At 38.5% G+C, this 26,915-nt stretch overlaps 2 protein-coding genes across 2 annotated transcripts; both read right to left on the bottom strand.

The window, feature by feature from the left end:
* On the bottom strand, positions 1–26,233 carry LOC103518286 (patched domain-containing protein 1-like). Its single transcript, XM_026830140.1, has 5 exons — positions 26,075–26,233; positions 21,871–22,008; positions 9,922–10,060; positions 9,311–9,571; positions 1–352 (listed from the first exon to the last, which is right to left on the bottom strand). Exons 1-5 carry the CDS (start codon positions 26,226–26,228, stop codon positions 1–3), a joined length of 1,044 nt encoding a protein of 347 aa, XP_026685941.1. The 5' UTR covers positions 26,229–26,233.
* Positions 6,566–7,955, bottom strand: LOC103518285 (patched domain-containing protein 1-like). Its single transcript, XM_026830141.1, has 2 exons — positions 7,810–7,955; positions 6,566–6,724 (listed from the first exon to the last, which is right to left on the bottom strand). The coding sequence occupies exons 1-2, from the start codon at positions 7,948–7,950 to the stop codon at positions 6,566–6,568; spliced, it is 300 nt and encodes a 99-aa protein (XP_026685942.1). The 5' UTR covers positions 7,951–7,955.
* Positions 26,234–26,915: the final 682 nt, after the last annotated feature.

Below are 26,915 nucleotides of genomic sequence, written 5' to 3'. Positions count from 1 at the left end.
CTACTTACTACACATGAGGAGGGGCGAGACGAAGTTGATCCCAATGAACGGAATGCCAAGATAGACAGCGGCACCAAAAGCGGCCACAATAGCCATGGCGGTCGACACGTTGCCCATGAGACCCAGGTAGGGTTTAGACCTTACCCAGTCCGTCATAAGTAGGGTAATCACCGAAAATGAGGCCATGATGAGAAAGGTCGAGGAGAAATATGGCACCACTGTGCGCGTGTTCTTTTCCAGCTCTATATCTAGGGTGCGCGACGCAAACCGGGCCGTGGAGATATGCTTGAACACGCCGGACTCTTCCGCCTTGCCGATAGCGTCCAGGAAGGCCTCTTCCCATTTGGAACCCCTGAGAACACACATAAAACATGTTGCAGTGAAGGGTTAATATCAAATTCAGTAGCCTCCGTGACCGAGTGGTCACACCTGGACTGCACTCCGGAGGTCCCGGGTTCGATTCCCGGCGAGTCAAAGTTTTTTAGGCTCTGTGCTTGGAGTGCGGGGTGCACTCAGCCTCGTGAGGACAATTGAGTGGCTACTTTAATAGAGTAGCGACCAGTGGTGGCATTACCAGTGTAAATTGATACGAGTAGATGAAAATTAATAGTAAATGAGGCTTCAGTAGCCTCCGTGACCGAGTGGTCACACCTGGACTGCACTCCGGAGGTCCCGGGTTCGATTCCCGGCGAGTCAAAGTTTTTTAGGATCTGTGCTTGGAGTGCGGGGTGCACTCAGCCTCGTGAGGACAATTGAGTGGCTACTTTAATAGAGTAGCTACCAGTGGTGGTATTACCAGTGTAAATTGATACGAGTAGATGAAAATTAATAGTAAATGAGGCACTTAGTAATGCTGTGATACCCACAAAAGTTGTGAAAAAGCTCTCTGCTATAGGTACCACAAAGATTCATGATTCGATAATTTGATTGTTGATTGATTTTTGGTTATCATCAAAATCATGAGTCAATATGAACTTAATAATTCTTCAGAGACCTGAGGTTTTCATTTCTTTAAAGAACTTGTCCTGTGGCGGCCATTTCATTATAATGTGCCCCCAAAAATCAAACCCGCGACCCAGCGCTTACACGCAGGCTCCAAGCCAACTATAGGTGACTGGCTAATCTGGCTATGGGTGTTTTATGAATAGGAGAAAGCCAGCCGTTCCGAGAACGAACATTATCCCATCAGGATAAAATCCGCCCCGGACGGGAATCGAACCCGCGGCCTAGCATGGTGAGTGAAACTTTCTCGAATTCTTTGTGGTAAAAAGCAGAGCTTTTTCACAAGTTTTGTGGATATCACAGCATTAAGCCAGCCACTCACTATCAGGTAGACCTGACGACAAGTACACCTGATCAGGTCTACCTGATAGTGTGTGTGCTCATCAGGTAGACCTGACTGGCGGACCGGATGAGGTGTACCTGACAGGTCTACGGTCTACCTGATAGGGAGTGGCTTGCCTTATGGCCTTACTAAGTGCTTCCTTTGCAGTCGATTTCCATATTTAAATAATCTTTTTACACCGGTGATACTGCCACTGGTTGCTACTCAATTTTATGGGTCTCACGAGGCTGAGTGTACCCCGAACTTCCAGCACAGAGATGAAAAAACTTCGACTTCGCCGGGAATCGAACCCGGGACCTCCGGCTTGCAAGCCTGGATGATAAATACTCTGCCACGGAGGAAAAAACTGCCGAAGAAGAAAGAAGAAAATCTCCTTTCCAACGGCATAAGTAATTGGAAACCACAGCTAGCAAACAGCAAATGACGGATTTTAAATTTTTATATTTTTAATTAGGAGTAAGAGGAAAAGCAACAGCCTTTTTCCCCCTGCAAAGGCATCGCTAGATTTCTGAGGTTCGATCTCAATTATAAATTTATAAAATTAATATTGAGATAAAATAATAGTGCTTAATAATAATGCTTATTTATACTGCTCGCATAGGACTGAAAAGTCCCTTTACTCCAGCAGTAGGCTAGTATGTTGTTTTGTTCTTCAATTTCCGAGAATTATCCATTTCCTGTGAAGTAGCTGAAAATGCAAATTAACATAAAATATTAATCTTCTAAGCTAATCAGACAGTGGTATGTGTGTGTATTAATAAGTGAAAATAATGGAGGATCTGAACTTGGATGTAAAATTGTAAATAAACATAAGAAAACCTGATAGATATTGGTTTTCTGTGTATTAATAAAGTTAAAAATTATCTGAATTAGTATTGGTTACTGATTAGTTGATTACTCTGATTGGTTATAGGATATAGAAGATGGTTGGTTCGTGATTATTTATAAGATTATAAGGCACGCAAGGACTTTCGAAATTAGATTTACACCATATCATCAGTGGAGTGGTATGAAATCTGATGGGGAACTTTAAACAAGGAGGATACCAGCCTGAAATTTCCCTCGCTAAAGAAATAGCAAAGGTTCAGTGCAATGGGCATCCACTCGCAAATTTTTGGAAGCCAAAACTAAATGTCAGCCCAAAGCAATCACCCTAGCTAGGGCTGATAAAGAGGCTGACGGAACCCCGACCCCGTCTGAACACCCGCCGACCAAGTGCTCTTCCTATCTCACGATTTGGTCAACGAAAAATCTCCCCTTTAAAATAAATTTGGTCATCGGTTAAGAGAGAACCTTTTGGTGACATTGTTTTAATGCATGTCGACTTTGAATCCAGAGTTTAGCACAGTGCATTTATCGAGAAATGACATTTGACCGACATTCATAGATCCATACTTAACGTAATTAAAATTCCTCATTGTGCTTCAGGCATAAATGTAGGAATATATGGGTATCTAGCTTCATTTTACATAATTATTATGTATCTCATATTATACCAGGGCCGTATCCAGGATTTTAATGAGAAGGGGCCAAGGGTTCAAAGAGTGATGTACCGGGGGTTGTATGCTCTAAATTTTCGCAGTCTGCCCCATAGTAAAGGAGCAAAAATGAAGCTCGAGGGGTTGGGGGGCTCGCGCTCCACCACTAAATACGGTCCTGTATTATACCTACATATGAACTTCATAGATACTTGTAAAGTCGTAGGTGATGTAACTGTATAATTTGTATTTTTGTAATATTGTACCTGATGAAACTAGGCTTTTTCACTTATCCTTCACATTCACATACTTATTATATCTACCTATGTACTATGTACCTACCTATCCATACTGGTACTATGTGAAATGTACACATTGTAAAATCCCTCTACCTATACTTAAAGCATATACAGATAATAATAATAATAATGAATGTTGATTGATTACATTAGAGGTGGATAAATAATTGTCGATTGAGTAATCGAAAATCCTCGTTATAAAAAAAAGTAAGAATTATCACCAACATTAACATTAACTCTTATAGTACCTACTCGATGGACAGTTCAATATCTTTGCCGAATCGAATAGGTATTTATTTTACTTTTGCAATAGGTATTTATTTTACTTGATTTGAGCGAAAATTGCTGAAAGGACCTTAGACCTACTTCGTATACCTACCTACTATTTAGTAGGATAAGGAGAGTAAAAACTCGGAACATTCCCTTATTGCCCTACCCAGTATGTTACTAATTTTAGAAGAGCTCTTTGTTCAAAGGTCGAGTTTTACCACCGTGGATTGTCTGAGGACCTCGTGTCATCTCAATCCCGAGTTGGTAAACCCCAGCATAAATCTAAACTCCAAATCCCAAACTCGACTGAAACCACATGACGTCACAATAGAATACCTTGAACTTATCAAGGATTGTTCATGTGTACCTGTGCCAATCAATAATAAGATATCATTTGTACTTTATGATGAGAATTTTCTATGACAGAAGTAAGAATCCTATCTTGAGCATTGAAAATGATTGCATTTTCCTTGCATTCTTGGTGGGAATTTCCTATGAAAATTACGTACCTAAGGTTATACACGATACATGATCTGGTTTTATGCTTCGTCATTTTTAGGCCATATTCATGTGTACCTGTGCCAATCAATAATAAGATATCATTTGCACTTTATGATGAGAATTTTCTATGACAGAAGTAAGAATCCTATCTTGAGCATTGGAAATGATTCCATTTTCCTTGCATTCTTGGTGGGAATTTCCTATGAAAATTACCTACCTAAGGTTATACACGATACATGATCTGGTTTTATGCTTCGTCATTTTTAGGCCATCGATGCACCTAAATAAGTTGGGCCACTATACCTAAGTGCACCAACCTAAATGAGAAATTGAACCGTTTGAGAATTTGACAACAGTAATAGCAGTAGCCTACTTCCACGGTAAAGGGTGTCCTTAGCGTATCTGTCTTCAGATAGGTACCAAAGCGAAATGGGCCTATGTATGGTCAATGATGAGGATTCAGAAAACCTGGTTGTCTGGTTGCAAAAATATTGAATCCACAATGAAACAGCTTCCAGCTTGGTGTATCCCGAATTCGGTCAGGAATTGGAAGATTCTGGAGAATTATTTCAATTTTCAATGAGGTAGATTGAATGAGTTAGTTTTCAATGGTTTACTAGGAATGAGTTAGTTTATAATGAGTTAATGCCTGCGCCATTGTGAGTCTGAAGAATAGGAAATATAATACCTCACACATGTAACCACTTCATGAATCAAAATTCGCAAAGTGATTTCTGACGAAGCATCAAACCACAAGATTAACGAAGTCAGTAATTGTTTTCTGATTGCTTCTATCAGTGATTCTCTGAGTTTCCCTATTCCATTTTGCTTCCGAATTTTGGTATTGTTGCTTATGGTGCTGGTTTCAATAGATATCTACTCATGACAGCCGTGGGCGTGCTAGTTTTAATACTAATTGAGGGACGAGAATGAGAATACGAGATAATATTACCCTTAGATGAGGGAGAAACACCTTTCTTTAGAGTCTTTTAGAGTCTCAAGAAGTGATTAGAATAATCAAGTTGAGAAATGCTGACTTCTAGAGACAAAGATGATAAATCACACATAGGTTAATGGTGGATAAATAATTGTCGATTGAGTAATCGAAAATCCTCGTTATAAAAAAAGTAAGAATTATCACCAACATTAACATTAACCCTTATAGTACTCGATGGACGGTTCACATCTTTGTCAAAATACCAGATCGAATGATAACCGCAATTTTGCAATACATAATTACATATTAGTTAATATCAGCGAAAATGGCGAGGTGACTTAGGGTCAAAAAGGATCTCAGTTTTTGGAAATTAAAAAAAGGGGGAAAAACATGAGATGCCGATTATACTTTTCTTCTTATGGGATAAGGAAAGGAAAACCGGATCGAAAAGTATACTTCGTATACCCACAAATTAGGAAAGTAAAAGTACCTAAGTTTTTATAGCATCCCCTTCCATGTTACAAACTACTACAATAAGTAAAAGAGCTCTTTTACAAATTACAAGAGCTCTTTTACAAATTACAAGAGCTCTTTGGTATAACGTTCTAAACAATAGATCCCAAACCATTTGTGCTTCAAATTAAGAAATCACCTCAAACTAATAGAGCAAACAAATATAAGCTCAAAAGTGAGCGATTTCTCAGTTTCGCACGCCATAAATTAGTCTTGTCACGCAGTTACTCTAATGACGCATTGGTGATACATATGTACCTACCCATGTAATGTACCTATACCTAATGTAATGTACATCTATGTACCAGTTTACATTATCATGTCTCTTTAAACCAAAGTCGCGAAGCACCAACACTTGAGATGTCGTGTAAAGTAGCACCGAGGCTGAGGTTACATATGAAACATGTGTGGAATTGTGGCTACACATTCAGAAATAATGATCTAAGAATCCTAAGACAAACAAGACCGCAGAGCAGAAGTAGGTAATATAATAGGATTACGATGTTGGAATCTCGTTATCTGTGGATACACAATTGATAACATCTAACAAACCGAACCTTATTAAATTAGATAGGGATAGGGAGTCACATAACACAGGTAAAGGAGAGCAAACTTGGCAAAATGGCAACTTTGGGTTATGAGACCATTTTGATTCGGACTACTTGGTTCTGCGATTTGAAATTTGATTATAATTAGTTCAATTTTGATATGGTTTGGTTTGGACAGGTCATATTTGTGTCCGACCCAGAGGACTATCAATGTATTCAGAGTTTTGGAAAGTAGGTATTAACGGCAGGTAAGAATCTTTACTCTCTTATGCTGAATATGTGTGATTGTTAGATGGATGTGTGATTATTCTGGCATGAATAGGATTACGATGTTGGAATCTCGTTATCTGTGGATACACAATTGATAACATCTAACAAACCGAACCTTATTAAATTAGATAGGGAGTCACATAACACAGGTAAAGGAGAGCAAACTTGGCAAAATGGCAACTTTGGGTTATGAGACCATTTTGATTCGGACTACTTGGTTCTGCGATTTGAAATTTGATTATAATTAGTACAATTTTGATATGGTTTGGTTTGGACAGGTCATATTTGTGTCCGACCCAGAAGACTATCAATGTATTCAGAGTTTTGGAAAGTAGGTATTAACGGCAGGTAAGAATCTTTACTCTCTTATGCTGAAAATGTGTGATTGTTAGATGGATGTGTGATTATTCTGGGATGTACCTACCGGGTCTTGTGATCCTGGTAGGATTGAAGCGGGCAGAGTAGTTCATCTTGAAGTATTGCTCCACTATAGCCCGTTCTGTTTTACCGGGTCCGTGTTGCGGACTGAACAGATACTCTGGATCCATCTCGAAGAAGATGCGCTGAAATGGAAACAATTTGTTGTAGTAATAAATTTAATCAATTTGGATTTGGAGTTAGGTACCCTGGTGAAAAAGTGACATTTTGGACTAACAAAGTTTTGAATTGAGAGCTCACCAGTTCCCAACGGAACACCAACCCAAAATTGGTGGTGAGAATAGGTACGTTTAACAAAAATGGTCAAATATATTTACAAGGGACGATCCGGCATAGGGACATCCGGTATACTGTGATATCCCTTTGTTAGATGTGAACACTCCCATTTAATCCACCATTAAGAATATTTTAAATGCACAGTGACTTGACTGGAGCGTGACTTGTGCCCCCCCCACTCACGCTCAGACGGTCTGACAGACCTGAGACCTAGGTCTGTCAGACCATCTGAGAGACCTGTGTTTGAAGCTTTTTCCACCACACACATTTATGACCGTCTGACAGACAGCGGATATAGTGACTGAAGTACGAGTGGATGGCCTTGCACTAGAAATCGGGCTAGCACAAAGTTTGTGTTCCTGAGTTCCTACAAGAGGGGTCGAGTGGATTGGAACACATCACATGCCTTGAGGAGTTGGGGAAGCAGGAGTCCACCCACTTGGCACAGATGTCGTCGTACCTGATGGAATGGGAAGGAAGAGGGTTGGTTATTTGGGCTTGAGTTTGATGGCTGATTGAATAAACGATGTGCAAATTTAATCCCTGAATCGAACTCGGTGCGAAGGACATCAAAATGTTAAAGCACCTAAATTAAAAAAAAAAAAAAATAAATAAATAAACGATGTGCGTTCTAGATTTAACTCGACGATTTTACATTTAATTTATTCAGCGATAACTCTATCGCTGCGAAAATTAAGCGTGCCGGGAGACGCGTGAACGTCAAGAATTCGAAGTGACGCAACGCCCAGCGAATACATATCAACAAGAAGTAGAGTTTTAAAGGTAGTAAAACCCCTTTTTTAAACTTACCTGTAAATTTTGTCAAGGGTCTAGGTTTGCCTTGTCCTTGGGATCAATTTAATTTGAAGAACCCCTTTACTGTTGAAAGTTTGTAATGAAACAATAAGTTGAAAATAAGGCAACAAAATCTCACCTGGAAACCCGTAATGCAGATGATGGTAAGGAGAATGGGCACGATGATAAAGTAGCCGGGGTGTCGAGCAATGAACACCCCCAGCTTGAAGAAGAGACGCTTGAGGGTGTTGTCGACACATTTGAGACCGCAACCCGCCATGGAGATCTGTGGACAGGGAAATGAAAGAGGTGTAAGAAACTGTTCTTGAGCTGTGTTCACACATAGTCGACGCCGTGGATCGATGGTTGCTCGACGAGGTGAAAAGGTAAATCTTATGGGGAACGTCAGGTTGAGGGCTTTGGTTTCCACCTCTTCAATGACGTAGTCCAAGTTGAGAATGTCGTTGGGGAAGCAGGAGTCGACCCACTTGGCACAGATGTCGTCGTACCTGATGGAATGGGAAGGAAGAGGGTTGGTTATTTAGGCTTGAGTTTGATGGCTGATTGAATAAACGATGTGCGTTCTACGTTTTAACTCGACGATTTTACATTTAATTTATTCAGCGATAAGTCTATCGCTGCGAAAATTAAGCGTGCCGGGAGACGCGTGAACGTCAAGAATTCGAAGTGACGCAACGCCCAGCCAATACATATCAACAAGAAGTAGAGTTTTAAAGGTAGTAAAACCCCTTTTTTAAACTTACCTGTAAACCTGGTCATCTTCTCCGAACACTATGCTCGTATTGTGAACAATTTCATCTATCAGTCTTAGTTCTTTCCAAATTTCCTTGGTCAGCATAGTATCCCCGTGCTTAGGTACGGCGATAATTCTGCCAAACCGACCTGGGAACAAGGACACATACAATCGTTATCGGGGAACAATATGGGAATCGGGGAAACAAGATGGTACTCAGTTATGAAATAGGTAACTACAAAACTTATTACCGTAGTTACCTATTTCATAACTTTATAACCTAGGATGTCTAATACAAACATATTTAATAATAAGATGGTACTCGTTAGAAAAGTGGGCACTTTGAACTTCTATAGGTACATATTTAGGTATCGAGTATACGTACATCTAAAGATGAGATCAAGTGACCAAAAATTTGTATTACAGAGAAGTAAATTAAGGAGCGCGGTAGTCCTCCGTCCCGCCAAGTCGAAATTCGATCGTAAATATTATGATTTTGACTTTCGGGTATCCAATTATCCATTCATTTAACCGACACCTTCGAGCAGCATAGGGCATAGGACGAGTTTCGTTCTTGCTAGAACTCATCAGCACATCAGCTAGACATAACTCTTAGGTGCTTACAAATAATTTAGAAGTTGTAATTCACTTCCGCTTTGGAAATTTTGGGAAAAGTTTCTGGCATGTACTTGTCCTAATAAGTAAGAAGTATTGAACAATGAAGGAATTAGTCGAAATGAACCATGCATGCAATGTTTAAACGTGTACATCATCAAGCTTTAAGGAATAAGAATTCATACTGTACATTTGAGCTAGATAGGAACACAACTGTTGATACAATAATAATTGAAAACAGATTCTAGTCACAGCAAAATCATAATCTTACCTGGCGTCCTGAGACTTAGTATCGGCCGTCACGAAGTACACCAACTGCAGAGCCGGTACCCGAATGATGGTCCCCTCGTCTGAAATCTCCGTTGCTCCAAAGTAGACTGGAAACGCATGGGCATCCCAAGTCACCGGATTGAACATTATGGGGAACGTCAGGTTGAGGGCTTTGGTTTCCACCTCTTCAATGACGTAGTCCAAGTTGAGAATGTCGTTGGGGAAGCAGGAGTCCACCCACTTGGCACAGATGTCGTCGTACCTGATGGAATGGGAAGGAAGAGGGTTGGTTATTTGGGCTTGAGTTTGATGGCTGATTGAATAAACGATGTGCAAATTTAATCCCTGAATCGAACTCGGTGCGAAGGACATCAAAATGTTAAAGCACCTAAATTAAAAAAAAAAAAAAATAAATAAATAAACGATGTGCGTTCTAGATTTAACTCGACGATTTTACATTTAATTTATTCAGCGATAAGTCTATCGCTGCGAAAATTAAGCGTGCCGGGAGACGCGTGAACGTCAAGAATTCGAAGTGACGCAACGCCCAGCCAATACATATCAACAAGAAGTAGAGTTTTAAAGGTAGTAAAACCCCTTTTTTAAACTTACCTGTAAATCTGGTCATCTTCTCCGAACACTATGCTCGTATTGTGAACAATTTCATCTATCAGTCTTAGTTCTTTCCAAATTTCCTTGGTCAGCATAGTATCCCCGTGCTTAGGTACGGCGATAATTCTGCCAAACCGACCTGGGAACAAGGACACATACAATCGTTATCGGGGAATCACTATGGGAATCGGAGAAACAAGATGGTACTCGTTAGAAAAGTGGGCACTTTGAACTTCTATAGGTACATTTTTAGGTATCGAGTATACGTACATCTAAAGATGAGATCAAGTGACCAAGAATTTGTATTACAGAGAATTAAATTAAGGAGCGCGGTAGCCCTCCGTCCCGCAAAGTCGAAATTCGACCGTAAATATTATGATTTTGACTATCGAGTATCCAATTATCCATTCATTTAGCCGACACCTTCGAGCATCATAGGGCATAGGACGAGTTTCGTTCTTGCTAGAACTCATCAGCACATCAGCTAGACATAACTCTTAGGTGCTTACGAATAATTTAGAAGTTGTAATTCACTTCCGCTTTGGAAATTTTGGGAAAAGGACAACTTTAATGAGGAGTTGTGCACACCACACGTACTCGTACAATGATTAATGGTATCTCCTAATAGCTCGGTATTTCTTGGGTTCCAACCAAACCACATGACGTCACAATAGAATACCTTGAACTTATCAAGGATTGTTCATGTGTACCTGTGCCAATCAATAATAAGATATCATTTGCACTTTATGATGAGAATTTTCTATGACAGAAGTAAGAATCCTATCTTCAGCATTGAAAATGATTCCATTTTCCTTGCATTCTTGGTGGGAATTTCCTATGAAAATTACCTACCTAAGGTTATACACGATACATCATGATCTGGTTTTATGCTTTGTCATTTTTAGGCCATCGATGCACCTAAATAGGTTGAGCCACTATACCTAAGTGCACCAACCTAAATGATAAATTGAACCATTTGAGAATTTGACAACAGTAATAGCAGTAGCCTACTTCCAGGGTAAAGGGTGTCCTTAGTGTATCTTTGGGCCACTATACCTAAGTGCACCAACCTAAATGAGAAATTGAACCGTTTGAGAATTTGACAACAGTAATAGCAGTAGCCTACTTCCAGGGTAAAGGGTGTCCTTAGCGTATCTGTCTTCAGATAGGTACCAAAGCAAAATGGGCCTATGTATGGTCAATGATGAGGATTCAGAAAACCTGGTTGCAAAAATATTGAATTCACAATGAAATAGCTTCCACATGGTGTATCCCGAATTTGGTCAGGAATTGGAAGATTCTGGAGAATTATTTCAATTTTCAATGAGGTAGATTGAATGAGTTAGTTTTCAATGGGTTACTAGGAATGAGTTAGTTTTCAACGAGTTAATGCCTGCGCCATTGTGAGTCTGAAGAATAGGAAATATAATTGATCGAGCGGGTTAAATCAATTATCAGCTGATGGCATATAGGTACACAAAGGTGTCTGTCCCATACTGGTTAGGAGGTATCAAGGACTACCACTGCACATCTCGACCTGAAGACGATCACGGTGAACGTTACCTAACCGAGAAAGTGGATGGTTCAGCCTTCTCCAGTCAATCCTGATACTTATATGGTCCTAGTTTCTTTATTGAAATACATCCTAGTTCGAACCTATTTCGATCCACCAAGTAGCAAGTAGGTAAAAAAATCTGTGATCATTATGCCTAGGTTACATTGGTAGTTCCCATTTAAGTGCTGGATCAACACGAAAACACCAGAAAGTAACCCCTTGAAATAATTACAATCGAAATACGAGTGCATGTTTTATTATTAGATATTATTTTATTTTGGAATTTGAACCAGGGACCTTCTGCATGGCAAGCGAGAGCTTTACCACTGGACTGACCGTGTTACAGGGTAGTGACTGGCAGATCTAATAGAGTAGTAATACTAGTATGAATGGCAGAGCTTGTTAGAATAATCTCACACCCTCCAGCGATATTCTCTCCTATGGCAAGGAAAGTACCAGATTATCCATAGCGACCTTGCTCTGACCAAGTACCTTGAAATATCGACTAGCTTTTTCCCCGGTCCGACCACAAGATTAACGAAGTCAGTAATTGTTTTCTGCTTCTATCAGTGATTCTCAGAGTTTCCCCTATTCCATTTTGCTTTCGAATTTTCGTATTGTTGCTTATGGTGCTGGTTTCAATAGATATCTACTCATGACAGCCGTGGGCGTGCTAGTTTCAATACTAATTGGGGCACGAGAACGAGAATACGAGATAATATTATCCTTAGATGAGGGAGAAACACCTTTCTTTAGAGTCTTTTAGAGTCTTTAGAAGTGATTAGAATAATCAAGTTGAGAAATGCTTTTGTAACCACTTCATGAATCAAAATTCGCAAAGTGATTTCTGACGAAGCATCAAACCACAAGATTAACGAAGTCAGTAATTGTTTTCTGCTTCTATCAGTGATTCTCAGAGTTTCCCCTATTCCATTTTGCTTTCGAATTTTGGTATTGTTGCTTATGGTGCTGGTTTCAATAGATATATACTCATGACAGCCGTGGGCGTGCTAGTTTCAATACTAATTGGGGCACGAGAACGAGAATACGAGATAATATTACCCTTAGATGAGGGAGAAACACCTTTCTTTAGAGTCTTTTAGAGTCTTAAGAAGTGATTAGAATAATCAAGTTGAGAAATGCTGACTTCTAGAGACAAAGATGATAAATCACACATAGGTTAAAGGGAAGGGAGAACAAAATCAATCATACCTACATACTCGTAAGTACATTCATGAAAACATCTAAGTACCTGCACACAGAGCACATGAGTACTTAGGTCCTCTTTTACAGATGTTTCATACAGATAGGCCAGGCCATAATTCACTGCTTGATTAGATTATTATCTATCACATTCCCATGAAAGTACTTTACCTATGTGTTTACCATTAACTGAGCAATCACATTTGGAATATTTACGATTTAACAGGTGGACCGTGCGAATAACAATAACGATTTGGTGTTTTCTAAAAAATGAGGAAAGAGAAAAAACTACCGAAAGATGATAAATCACACATAGGTTAAAGGGAAGGGAGAACAAAATCAATCATACCTACATACTCGTAAGTACATTCATGAAAACATCCAAGTACCTGCACAGTGCACACAGAGCACATGAACACTTAGGTCCTCTTTTACAGATGGTTCATACAGGTAGGCCAGGTCATAATTCACTGCTTGATTAGATTATTATCTATCACATTCCCATGAAAGTACTTTACCTATGTGTTCACCATTAACTGAGCAATCACATTTGGAATATTTACGATTTAACAGGTGGACCGTGCGAATAACGATTTGGTGTTTTCTAAAAAATGAGGAGAGAAAAAAAACTACCAAATCGCCAGGTTCGGTGAAATCACCATATGAGATCGTATGACCATCTTCTCAGATGTGAAAGCGGAAATTGCTATCACGATGGCATATGACCTATTAAAGGAACAAAAAAAAAATTAATCCCGCTGTCCCCCTCGCCCCCCCCCCCAAATACGGTCCTGTATTATACCTACATATGAACTTCATAGATACTTGTAAAGTCGTAGGTGATGTAACTGTATATTTTGTATTTTTGTAATATTGTACCTGATGAAACTAGGCCTTTTCACATATCCTTCACATTCACATACCTATAACTACCTATGTACTATATAGGTACCTACCCATCCATACTGGTACCATGTGAAATGTACACATTGTAAAATCCCTCGCTATACTTAAGCTATACAGCTCTATAGATGATAATAATAATGAACGTTGATTGATTACATTAGAGGTGGATAAATAAATAATTGTCGATTGAGTAATCGAAAATCCTCGTTATAAAAAAAGTAAGAATTATCACCAACATTAACATTAACCCTTATTGGACTCGATGGACGGGTCACATCTTTGTCAAAATACCAGATCGAATGATAACCGCAATTTTGCAATACATAATGACATATTATTTAATATCAGCGAAAATGGCGAGGTGACTTAGAGCCAAAAAGGATCTCAGTTTTTGGAAATTAAAAAAAGGGGGGGAAAACATGAGATGCCTATTATACTTTTCTTATTATGGGACAAGGAAAGAAAAACCGGATCGAAAAGTATACTTCGTATACCCACAAATTAGGAAAGTAAAAGTAAGTTTTTATAGCATCCCCTTCCATGTTCCATGCTCTTTGGTATAACGTTCTAAACAATAGATCCCAAACTCGACCATCAGGGATCGAGCGGGTTAAATCAATTATCAGCTGATGGCATATAGGTACACAAAGGTGTCTGTCCCATACTGGTTAGGAGGTATCAAGGACTGCCACTGCACATCTCGACCTGAAGACGATCACGGTGAATGTTACCTAACCGAGAAAGTGGATGGTTCAGCCTTCTCCAGTCAATCCTTACTTAGTTGCTTATATGGTTATTTGCTTACCTGTATGGTTATTTGATTAACCCAGGTTTGTCTTACACCCCATTTTATGAACATTTTTTTTCGCTCTCTCAAGTCAGACTGAAACAAATTTTTGGCAGGTTCGGTGAAATCACCATATGAGATCGTATGACCATCTTCTCAGATGTGAAAGCGGAAATTGCTATCACGATGGCATATGACCATAATGATAGTCCGCGGACCAATAAGTCACTGAGCTCAGTATGTATACCTAACCTTCCAACCATTTCAAGTACTGAGGTACCTATTTTTAATAGAAGTCGTGATGTTTGTTTGCCATAGTGACCAGAGAGGTTATCTTTACAGGATTATAATCTCAACTTCCTTGCTTAGGTCCCTATAATCTTTTAGAAATCGTTTTCTGAAGTGGATGGTTCAGCCTTCTCCAGTCAATCCTTACTTAGTTGCTTATATGGTTATTTGCTTACCTGTATGGTTATTTGATTAACCCATGTTTGTCTTACACCCCATTTTATGAACAATTTTTTTTTCGCTCTCTCAAGTCAGACTGAAACAAATTTTTGGTCAATCAGATGTTTGGAATTGATGCTTCAGTGCAGCTTGGCAGCCATAGTTTTGTTCATAAATATGGCCCTCAGTCCAGGTTCAAAATCATGATGTTTCATTGAGAACAGCGAAGAGCGTTCAAAACTTTCAAAAGACTAATCTTCTGCAGCTCAGACATAAAATGGCTTGCCCGTGAGAGAAGAAAGGACCATGTAGGGCCACGAAGTCGCTAAGGGGCCCGAAAACTAACAAGCAGAAATTTCCATTTTTATTGGTTCAACAATCCTGCTAAACCTCACTAAAATCGGACAAACCGTTCCACGGTTATCTTCGAACAAATAAACTGCCCTCAATGAAAAATCGAAATAAAATTTGGACCTTACTTTGTTTGGTCAATGATATGTAGATAGAGGTACCTATAACAACCTATGTAGTACCTATGTACCTACCTACTACATACTTGTAAACAAACAAAATTCACCTACGTAGATGGTGGATTCTTTTCTCCAAATGTGATAGAAATGTCAAGGCTGTAGCGTATTAAGTTTGTTTTGTTGGGCGAATATGATTTTTGCGAGACCCCTCTGGCTGTTTAAGCTCTAATCTAAAATAAATACAGCCCCTTGTGTAACTGACTGACTGACTGACTGATTCTTATGTGATTAACCCATGTTTGTCTTGCACCTCAAAAAGTTTGTGAATAAAAAAGTTCTTGCTCTCAAGTCAGACTGAAACAAATTTTTGGTCAATCAGATGTTTGGAATTGATGCTTCAGTGCAGCTTGACAGCCATAGTTTTGTTCATAAATATGGCCCTCAGTCCAGGTTCAAAATCATAAAGGTTGTTGAAAAGTTAACCCTTTTGATGATTGATTGAGAACAGGGAAGAGCGTTCAATACTTTCAAAAGACTACCTAATCTTCTGCAGCTCAGACATAAAATGGCTTGCCCGTGAGAGAATTGATGCTTCAGTGCAGCTTGACAGCCATAGTTTTGTTCATAAATATGGCCCTCAGTCCAGGTTCAAAATCATGGAGGTTGTTGAAAAGTTAACCCTTTTGATGATTGATTGAGAACAGGGAAGAGAGGGTTCAATATTTTTTAAAATACTAACATTCTGCCGCCCCGACACAAAATGTCTTGCCCGTGAGAGAAAAAAAGGCCCAGTAGGGCCCCCGAAGACATCAAGGGGCCTGAAAACTAATAAACATTTCCTTTATTATGGGTTCAACAGTCTTGCTAAACTTCACCAAAATCGGACTAACCTTCCAGAGTTATCATCAAACAAATGAACAGCCCTAAATGCAAATTCGAATTAAAACTTGGACCTTACTCTTTTCGGTCATTGATGTGTAGGTACCTACTACCTACCTACCTATTAACTACTTGTAAACAAGCAAAATCACCTACGTAATAAACATTTCCTTTATTATGGGTTCAACAGTCTTGCTAAACTTCACCAAAATCGGACTAACCTTCCAGAGTTATCATCAAACAAATGACCAGCCCTAAATGCAAATTCGAATTAAAACTTGGACCTTACTGTGTTTGGTTAATGATGTGTAACTATACCTGTACCTACCTATTACCTACTTGTAAACAAATAAAATTCACCTACGTTAGACAGGTGGATTCTTTTCTCCAAATGTGATAGAAATGTCAATGCTGTAGCGTATTAAGTTTGTTTTGTTGGGCGAATATGATTTTTGCGAGACCCCTCTGGCTGTTCAAGCTCTCCAATTCTAGTCCTAATTCCTATCTACGTATAAACCTGATAAATTTGGTCACAGGATTATCATAATATGATGATACCTGTGAGTTTTGTAGTTGGAACTCGCATTACTATTTGTCCAGCAAACCAAATAAAGAATGTGTGCTATTTGGTATTAGATAACGATCATATTGGGCGAATATGATTTTTGCGAGACCCCTCTGGCTGTTCAAGCTCTCCAATTCTAGTCCTAATTCCTATCTACGTATAAACCTGATAATTTGGTCACAGGATTATCATAATAATGATGATACCTATGGTTTTGTAGTTGGAACTCGCATTACTATTTGTCCAGCAAACCAAATAAAGAATGTATGCTATTTGGCATTAGATAACGATCATATTACTCGGGTATGTACCAACCTACCAACCATGTACTAGTAATGCATAAGTAAAGTGTACATACTTTTACTTTGTCTCTTTCCTTATCAACTTCATTTTCTACCTACAGTCATAATACATACATACTTTTTCTCCACAACCCCAATTACTTAAGAGAGAGAAAAAGAGAAATATTGAATACTTACTCAAAATACATGATTATAAACAGGTAGATAAGTAGGTACTAATAAAATGAATGACATAATATGAATGATACCTATGGTTTTGTAGTTGGAACTCGCATTACTATTTGTCCAGCAAACCAAATAAAGAATGTATGCTATTTGGTATTAGATAACGATCATATTATGTAGGAAATAGGTGCTAGGTATTTCTTGCTAAAACTATGCTGAATAAACACAATTTTTGCACGAACCCTTGACCTCAAAAATTCTTTCATCCATCGGTAATCGGTATTGATTTTTGTAACATAATTATTGTTTAACTTATGACATCAAATTCTGGGAACACCAATCCCGTTTTGAATGGTAATAGTAATAGGCACTTCTAATATGTGAAATGGCTTACCATAAAAATAATGGACAAAAATTCAATACCTCCTCAATAACAATCTTCTCAGATTCAGGACCTAGATAGATACCTACTTATAACAGCAACAGTCTACCCGGGGGGTGGAGGGGGGCGAAGCCCCCCTCCCGAGCACGAAGTGCGAGTATCTACGTATAAACCTGACAAATTTGGTCACAGGATTATCATAATATATGATGATACCTATGGTTTTGTAGTTGCATTACTATTTGTCCAGCAAACCAAATGAAGAATGTGTGCTATTTGGTATTAGATAACGATCATATTATGTAGGCAATAGGTGCTAGGTATTTCTTGCTAAAACTATGCTGAATAAACACAATTTTTGCACGAACCCTTGACCTCAAAAATTCTTTCAGCTATCGGTAATTCGGTATTGATTTTGACACCAAATTCTGGGAACACCAATCCCGTTTTGAATGGTAATAGGCACTTCTAATAATTATGTGAAATGGCTTACCATAAATAATAATGGAGAAAAATTCAATAGGTACCTACTCAATAACGATCTTCTCAGATTCAGGACCTAGATAGATACCTACTTATAACATCAACAGTCTAATCCGTTCATTATATTCACCAGCACACGGGCCAGAATTTATTAATTTTTTTAACAATGGACAGCGTTCCAGGAACCATTTATTTAGACATGTGTGTACAATGGAACCATATTAATGAGATTATTAAGGGGGGCAACGGTTTGAGGCATATACATGTTAGCAGTATTCCAGTATTCAGTAGCGTTCCAGGAACCATTTATTTAGACATGTGTGTACAATGGAACCATATTAATGAGATTATTAAGGGGGGCAACGGTTTGAGGCATACATGTTAGCAGTATTCACCTATATTAGGAGAATAGGTCGGCTTGTAGAACACAATGGCAGGCTTTTTATAAAGGCCTTCATAATGAAATCTTAACAATACTTGCCAATAAAACGAACTATGCCATTTGTTATTTTACATTAGGTACCTACACATTAGTTTGGTTTAGGTGGCTTGTAGAACACAATGGCAGGCTTTTTATAAAGGCCTTCATAATGAAATCTTAACAATACTTTTCAATAAAACGAACTATGCCATTTATTATTTTACATTAGGTACCCACACATTAGGTAAATTTTGGTTTAGGTGAATTTGTCATCTCCACTAATATGCGGGTTCCACTGGTAGACTCCAGTTCTATTGGATATTTCCTGATGTTATTCGTTCTCTCTGAAGTATTCGCTCCTATTTGAGTCTAGTGTGTTTGTCATCTTCACTAATTATTGCCTAAGCTAACTTTTGCTACATTTCGCAAAGAGTGATTTCTCACTGATTTTGTGGAATTCAACTGTTTGAACAATATTGGTATCTCCAAATAGATTGCGTGCCATCAGCAATACAATAGGTACCTAACAAACCTATAACTACATAAATGAAACCTATATTACATATGTGTTTTTAAGCTCAATTCGTGCTTCAAATTAAGAAATCACCTCAAACTAATAGAGAAAACAAATATAAGCTCAAAAGTGAGCGATTTCTCAGTTTCGCACGCGATAAATTAGCCTTGTTAGCCTTGTCACGCAGTTACTCATCAAATGACGCATTAGTGATACATATGTACCTACCCATGTAATGTACCTATACCTATGTAATGTACATCTATTTACCAGTTTACCTCATCATGTCTCTTTAAACCAAAGTCGCGAAGCACCAACACTTGAGATGTCTTGTAAAGTAGCACCGAGGCTGAGGTTACATATGAAACATGTGTGGAACTGTGGCTACACATTCAGAAATAATGATCTAAGAATCCTAAGACAAACAAGACCGCAGAGCAGAAGTAGGTAATATAATAGGATTACGATGTTGGAATCTCGTTATCTGTGGATACACAATTGATAACATCTAACAAACCGAACCTTATTAAATTAGATAGGGAGTCACATAACACAGGTAAAGGAGAGCAAACTTGGCAAAATGGCAACTTTGGGTTATGAGACCATTTTGATTCGGACTACTTGGTTCTGTGATTTGAAATTTGATTATATTTAGTCCAATTTTGATATGGTTTGGTTTGGACAGGTCATATTTGTGTCCGACCCAGAGGACTATCAATGAAGGAGTTAATCGAAATGAACCATGCTTGCAATGTTTAAACGTGTACATCATCAAGCTTTAAGGAAAAAGAATTCATACTGTACATTTGAGCTAGATAGAAACACAACACATTATAATGTGCCCCCATACGATAATTAATTATTACGTAAAACAAACAATACTTACAATAAAACATTGGATACTAGGTACTGGATTACTAAACGCCATTTACATACGAGTGGTTAATTCTCCAGAAATAACTTCACAATTACCTAGACATTTATTACATCTGAAGGATTTGCAAAACGGCCAACACCTACCTACCTGTTTAAATATATTTTACATGATATAGCAAAATCATAATCTTACCTGGCGTCCTGGGACTTAGTATCGGCCGTCACGAAGTACACCAACTGCAGAGCCGGTACCCGAATGATGGTCCCCTCGTCTGAAATCTCCGTTGCTCCAAAGTAGACTGGAAACGCATGGGCATCCCAAGTCACCGGATTGAACATTATGGGGAACGTCAGGTTGAGGGCTTTGGTTTCCACCTCTTCAATGACGTAGTCCAAGTTGAGAATGTCGTTGGGGAAGCAGGAGTCCACCCACTTGGCACAGATGTCGTCGTACCTGATGGAATGGGAAGGAAGAGGGTTGGTTATTTGGGCTTGATTTTGATGGCTGATTGAATAAACGATGTGCGTTCTACGTTTTAACTCGACGATTTTACATTTAATTTATTCAGCGATAACTCTATCGCTGCGAAAATTAAGCGTGCCGGGAGACCACCTAGACATTTATTACATCTGAAGGATTTGCAAAACGGCCAACACCTACCTACCTGTTTAAATATATTTTGCATGATATAGATATAGATATAGCCTTACACCAATCCAAGAGACGTGGTTTTCTCTAGAAATAAAAATAACCTACCCTAACAATATTGTCCTTACTCCACCTAGACATTTATTACATCTGAAGGATTTGCAAAACGGCCAACACCTACCTACCTGTTTAAATATATTTTGCATGATATAGATATAGCCTTACACCAATCCAAGAGACGTGGTTTTCTCTAGAAATAAAAATAACCTACCCTAACAATATTGTCCATACTCTATGATGTAGACTTGTAGACGTACTAAAAGTTATTACACAGGTGGTGCCTAAGGTATAATGACGCTAGATATAGGGAAATATGCATTATTTATTATTAAAAGTTGCCTAAGCTAACTTTTGCTACATTTCGCAAAGAGTGATTTCTCACTGATTTTGTGGAATTCAACTGTTTGAACAATATTGGTATCTCCAAATAGATTGCGTGCCATCAGCAATACAATAGGTACCTAAGAAACCTATACATAAATGAAACCTATCTACATATTATGTGTTTTTAAGCTCAATTTGTGCTTCAAATTAAGAAATCACCTCAAACTAATAGAGAAAACAAATATAAGCTCAAAAGTGAGCGATTTCTCAGTTTCGCACGCGATAAATTAGCCTTGTTAGCCTTGTCACGCAGTTACTCAATCCTCGCGAGGGGAAAGTCCAGAAACAAAACAAATGAAAGTTTTGCACTCTCGGAAGTCGAGGAGATAGCATGCGGTGTGTTGTGTGTATCCGGAGATAATAGGATCAGAGGCACACGATCCAACACGTGAATCACATGATAGTACCTAATTGGAACGGGTAAGTTTAAACTGATGTAAATCGGCGCATGCGCAGTAAGTAGGAATTACTAGACCACAGATGAGCCTTTGATGGACTTGTAAGACCATGCGGTGTGTTGTGTGTATCCGGAGATAATAGGATCAGAGGCACACGATCCAACACGTGAATCACATGATAGTACCTAATTGGAACAGGTAGGTTTAAACTGATGTAAATCGGCGCATGCGCATTATGTAAGAATTACTAGACCACAGATGAGCCTTTGATGGACTTGTAAGACCTGATAGCCTGATGCCTGCCTCAGTGACGCTCACCTGGTTAACAGGAGGGCGTGACTTCAATCCCAGCCGAGGTATGAAATTTTATCCTCAACATTGTTTGAGAATTTGACCACTAGTAACCAACAACTGGGGTAAAAGGACATCTTAGTCCTATTCGATCAGCGATGTATCTTTGCTCTCTCTCTCTCTGGAAGAAGAAAACTGGGACGAAAACTTACCGGGTCTTGTGATCCTGGTAGGATTGAAGCGGGCAGAGTAGTTCATCTTGAAGTATTGCTCCACTATAGCCCGTTCTGTTTTACCAGGTCCGTGTTGCGGACTGAACAATTTCATATGTAACCTCAGCCTCGGTGCTACTTTACACGACATCTCAAGTGTTGGTGCTTCGCGACTTTGGTTTAAAGAGACATGATAAGGTAAACTGGTAAATAGATGTACATTACATAGGTATAGGTACATTACATGGGTAGGTACATATGTATCACTAATGCGTCATTTGAGTAACTGCGTGACAAGGCTAATTTATCGCGTGCGAAACTGAGAAATCGCTCACTTTTGAGCTTATATTTGTTTGCTCTATTAGTTTGAGGTGATTTCTTAATTTGAAGCACAAATTGAGCTTGAAAAAACATATGTAGATAGGTTTCATTAATTTATGTAGTTATAGGTTTGTTAGGTACCCATTGTATTTCTGATGGCATGCAATCTATTTGTTATCGCGTGCGAAACTGAGAAATCGCTCACTTTTGAGCTTATATTTGTTTGCTCTATTAGTTTGAGGTGATTTCTTAATTTGAAGCACGAATTGAGCTTAAAAACACATATGTAATATAGGTTTCATTTATGTAGTTATAGGTTTGTTAGGTACCTATTGTATTGCTGATGGCACGCAATCTATTTGTAGATACCTATTACCTACCAATATTGTTCCACAAAATCAGTGAGAAATCACTCTTCGCGAAATGTAGCAAAAGTTAGCTTAGGCAATATTTAGTGAAGATGACAAACACACTAGACTCAAATAGGAGCGAATACTTCAGGGAGAACGAATAACATCAGGAAATATCCAATACAACTGGAGTCTACCAGTGGAACCCGCATATTAGTGGCGATGACAAATTCACCTAAACCAAAATTTACCTAATGTGTGGGTACCTAAAAATAACCACCGGGATTTCAGCCAGATCTTTCAATCCTCAATGGACAACACCTCGCTTCCTCCACAATCACGTGAGGAAGTACCCGTAGTCACGCGCTCACTATCTCATTGTGCACGCTTTATTAATACCTGCTAATAAAGCCAACATTCCTTATACACTCCGTACATCCTTTGGAATAAGACATTAATCCTCGCGAGGGGAAAGTCCAGAAACAAAACAAATGAAAGTTTTGCACTCTCGGAAGTCGAGGAGATAGCATGCGGTGTGTTGTGTGCATCCGGAGATAATAGGATCAGAGGCACACGATTCAACACGTGAATCACATGATAGTACCTAATTGGAACGGGTAAGTTGAAACTGTTAAATCGGCGCATGCGCAGTAAGTAGGAATTACCAGACCACAGATGAGCCTTTGATGGACTTGTAAGATCTGATAGCCTGATGCCTGCCTCGGTGACGCTCACCTGGTTAACAGGAGGGCGTGACTTCAATCCCAGCCGAGGTATGAAATTTTATCCTCATCATTGTTTGAGAATTTGACCACTAGTAACCAACAACTGGGGTAAAAGACTTCCGAGTCCTATTCGATCAGGGATGTATCTTTGCTCTCTCTAGTTCATATGTAGGTATAATACAGGACCGTATTTGGGGGGGGGGCGAGGGGGACAGCGGGATTAATTTTTTTTTTGTTCCTTTAATATGGGTCAGACTGCGAAAATTTTGAGCATACAACCCCCGGTACATCACTCTTTGAACCCTTGGCCCCTTCTCAGTAAAATCCTGGATACGGCCCTGGTATAACCCCCGGTACATCACTCTTTGAACCCTTGGCCCCTTCCCAGTAAAATCCTGGATACGGCCCTGATATAATATCAGATACATAATAATTATGTAAAATGAAGCTAGATACCCATATATTCCTACATTAATGCCTGAAGGCATAATGAGGAATTTTAATTACCTACGTTAAGTACCTATATGGATCTATGAATGTTGGTCAAATGTCATTTGTCGATAAATATCTACACTGTGCTAAATTTCAAGAAATGACTTGGATTTGAACATGTAAATTCTAAATTAAGGGGCGCGGTGAGCGCCAAGTCAAGAAAGTTTGACCACTCTTCAATGTCTACAGGAAATGAATAAAAACAATGTCACCAAAAAGGTCCTTCCTACCTCGAGAGTACTTTTCTTGCCATGCAGAAGGTCCCGGATTCGAATCCCACCATGGACAAAAATTTGTACTCGTTTTTCGATTGCAAATATCTCAACGGGTTACTTTCTGGTGTTATCGTGTTGACTTATCACCTAAATGGGAAGTATTGTGTTTCTTCTGGCACATCTGATGAGGGACATACTACGGGACGGGCATACCACCTCCCTACTAAGTACCTACTATTGGTATCCTCCCTGTTTAAAGTCCCACAGCCAGACCTCATATCACTCCACTGATGATATGGTGTAAATCTAATTTCGAAAGTCCTTGCGTGCCTTATAAATAATCACGAACCAACCATCTTCTATATCCTACCTATAACTAATCAGAGTAATCAACTAATCAGTAACCAATACTAATTCAGATAATTTTTACCTTTATTAATACACAGAAAACCAATATGTAGGTATCTATCAGGTTTTCTTATGTTTATTTACAATTTTACATCCAAGTTCAGATCCTACATTATTTTCACTTAATAATACACACACATACCACTATCTGATTAGTTTAGAAGATTAATATTGAAAACCAATATGTAGGTATCTATCAGGTTTTCTTATGTTTATTTACAATTTTACATCCAAGTTCAGATCCTACATTATTTTCACTTATTAATACACACACATACCACTATCTGATTAGTTTTAGAAGATAAATATTTTATGTTTAATACATCCAAGTTCAGATCCTACATTATTTTCACTTAATAATACACACACATACCACTATCTGATTAGTTTTAGAAGATAAATATTTTATGTTTAAAATTTGCATTTTCAGCTACTTCACAGGAAATGGATAATTCTCGGAAATTGAAGAACAAAACAACATTTTGTTCGGAAATGAGAATAATCTCAAATGACCTTTCATTTTTAATAGTAAATAATGCATATTTTCCTTTATCTAGCGTCAGTATACCTAGGCACCACCTGTGTAATAACTTTTAGTACGTCTACAAGTCTACATAGACATGCATCTGATAAAAATTGATAAATTTCTCCACATTTGACGCTATAAAAAATCCATTTCAAAATAGGAATACGTAGTATTGATATTATCATATTACTAACATTTCCAGAGAATCATTTTGAGCCAATAAATCCGCAATTTTATTGATACGATCGAAAAAACTTGTTGATCTAAATAAAGTTTGAGATTTCTATGAATTTCGTCATGCATCTGATAAAAATTGATAAATTTCTCCACATTTGACGCTATAAAAAATCCATTTCAAAATAGGAATACGTAGTATTGATATTACTAACATTTCCAGAGAATCATTTTGAGCCAATAAATCCGCAATTTTATTGATACGATCGAAAAAACTTGTTGATCTAAATAAAGTTTGAGATTTCTATGAATTTCGTGTGTTGTTCAAGCTGTTTTGCAAAACAAACCAGTCTTCGTCGAGTTCTTGGACTTGTTTGTGTTGTGAGTAATGTTTATATGTTCTGGGTAATTGATGTTGTTTAGAATGTGTTCCATTCGATTTATTTTCCATCTTGAAGTCAAATGCTTGAAGTTTTGAAAAGGAGGAAATGGTCTTGACGTTCTGGAAACGCCCGTTGAATGTTGAATTTCGTGTGTTGTTCAAGCTGTTTTGCAAAACAAACCAGTCTTCGTCGAGTTCTTGGACTTGTTTGTGTTGTGAGTAATGTTTAGGTATATGTTCTGGGTAATTGATGTTGTTTAGAATGTGTTCCATTCGATTTATTTTCCCATCTTGATGTCAAATGCTTGAGGCTTTGAAAAGGAGGAAATGGTCTTGACGTTCTGGAAACGCCCGTTAAATGACCGTCTGACAGACAGCGGATATAGTGACTGAAGTACGAGTGGATGGCCTTGCACTAGAAATCGGGCTAGCACAAAGTTTGTGTTCCTAAGTTCCTACAAGAGGGGTCGAGTGGATTGGAACACATCACATGCCTTCAGGCACACCATTTGTCAAGGGTCTAGGTTTGCCTTGTCCTTGGGATCAATTTAATTTGAAGAACCCCTTTACTGTTGAAAGTTTGTAATGAAACAATATGTTGAAAATAAGGCAACAAAATCTCACCTGGAAACCCGTAATGCAGATGATGGTAAGGAGTATGGGCACGATGATAAAGTAGCCGGGGTGTCGAGCAATGAACACCCCCAGCTTGAAGAAGAGACGCTTGAGGGTGTTGTCGACACATTTGAGACCGCAACCCGCCATGGAGATCTGTGGACAGGGAAATGAAAGAGGTGTAAGAAACTGTTCTTGAGCTGTGTTCACACAAAGTCGACGCCGTGGATCGATGGTTGCTCGACGAGGTGAAAAGGTAAATTTATGTTGTCGACATCGATCGACGCGGTCGACTATGTGTGGACAGTGGACACTCCTTTTTAGAAGATAGCAATCAGGTCATCAGGACATTCGGGATAAAACTGTTGAACTCGTTCAAATAAGGGTCATAAGGGTGCTAAAGGTCTGATTTTCTGACAAAGTTCTGATTGGACCAAAAATTTAATGAGAAAATTTGCACTTTGTTGAGCATTTTTTACGAATTCTATCAAAATCGGACATATTGACATATTGTTTAAGAGTTATAATGAAACAAACAGCCTAGTGAATTATTATGGTAAGTAGATTACATAGGCGGTACTAGATTTCAAGTATTACACCTACTGTAACCTGTAACTGTAATGCAAATGTAAAGTAGGTATTACTGTAATGTAAACCTCATATTTCCGTATTGCTTGTGAAGATTGTAAGATACAAACACCTAGATTATCTAGGTGTGCAACTATGCATTAATTGCATCACCAAATCCATTTCACCTACTTTTACTTCGTTATTGTTTTCAAATAATGTGAAGAAATCATTAATTTGTCTCTTGTCCAATCATTTGTCTACTCTGCC

The sequence above is a fragment of the Diaphorina citri genome, unplaced genomic scaffold, assembly GCF_000475195.1.
Source record: "Diaphorina citri unplaced genomic scaffold, Diaci psyllid genome assembly version 1.1 scaffold2143, whole genome shotgun sequence".
In the NCBI taxonomy this organism is placed as follows: domain Eukaryota; kingdom Metazoa; phylum Arthropoda; class Insecta; order Hemiptera; family Psyllidae; genus Diaphorina; species Diaphorina citri.
Note: the sequence above shows the minus strand (reverse complement) of the source record. Positions and strands in the feature narration are given on the sequence as shown.

Bases quoted from the DNA above. Each gene is read 5' to 3' on its own strand.
- LOC103518285 (XM_026830141.1), bottom strand. From the start codon at position 7,950: ATGGCGGGTTGCGGTCTCAAATGTGTCGACAACACCCTCAAGCGTCTC. The intron at 6,725-7,809 runs GTGAGATTTTGT...TTTCCATTTCAG, and splicing joins TCTGCATTACGGGTTTCCAG to CGCATCTTCTTCGAGATGGA.
- LOC103518286 (XM_026830140.1), bottom strand. From the start codon at position 26,228: ATGGCGGGTTGCGGTCTCAAATGTGTCGACAACACCCTCAAGCGTCTC. The intron at 22,009-26,074 runs GCCTTATTTTCA...TGTCGTGTAAAG, and splicing joins TTTCCAGGTGAGATTTTGTT to TAGCACCGAGGCTGAGGTTA. The intron at 9,572-9,921 runs GTAAGTTTAAAA...CCATTCCATCAG, and splicing joins GAAGATGACCAGATTTACAG to GTACGACGACATCTGTGCCA.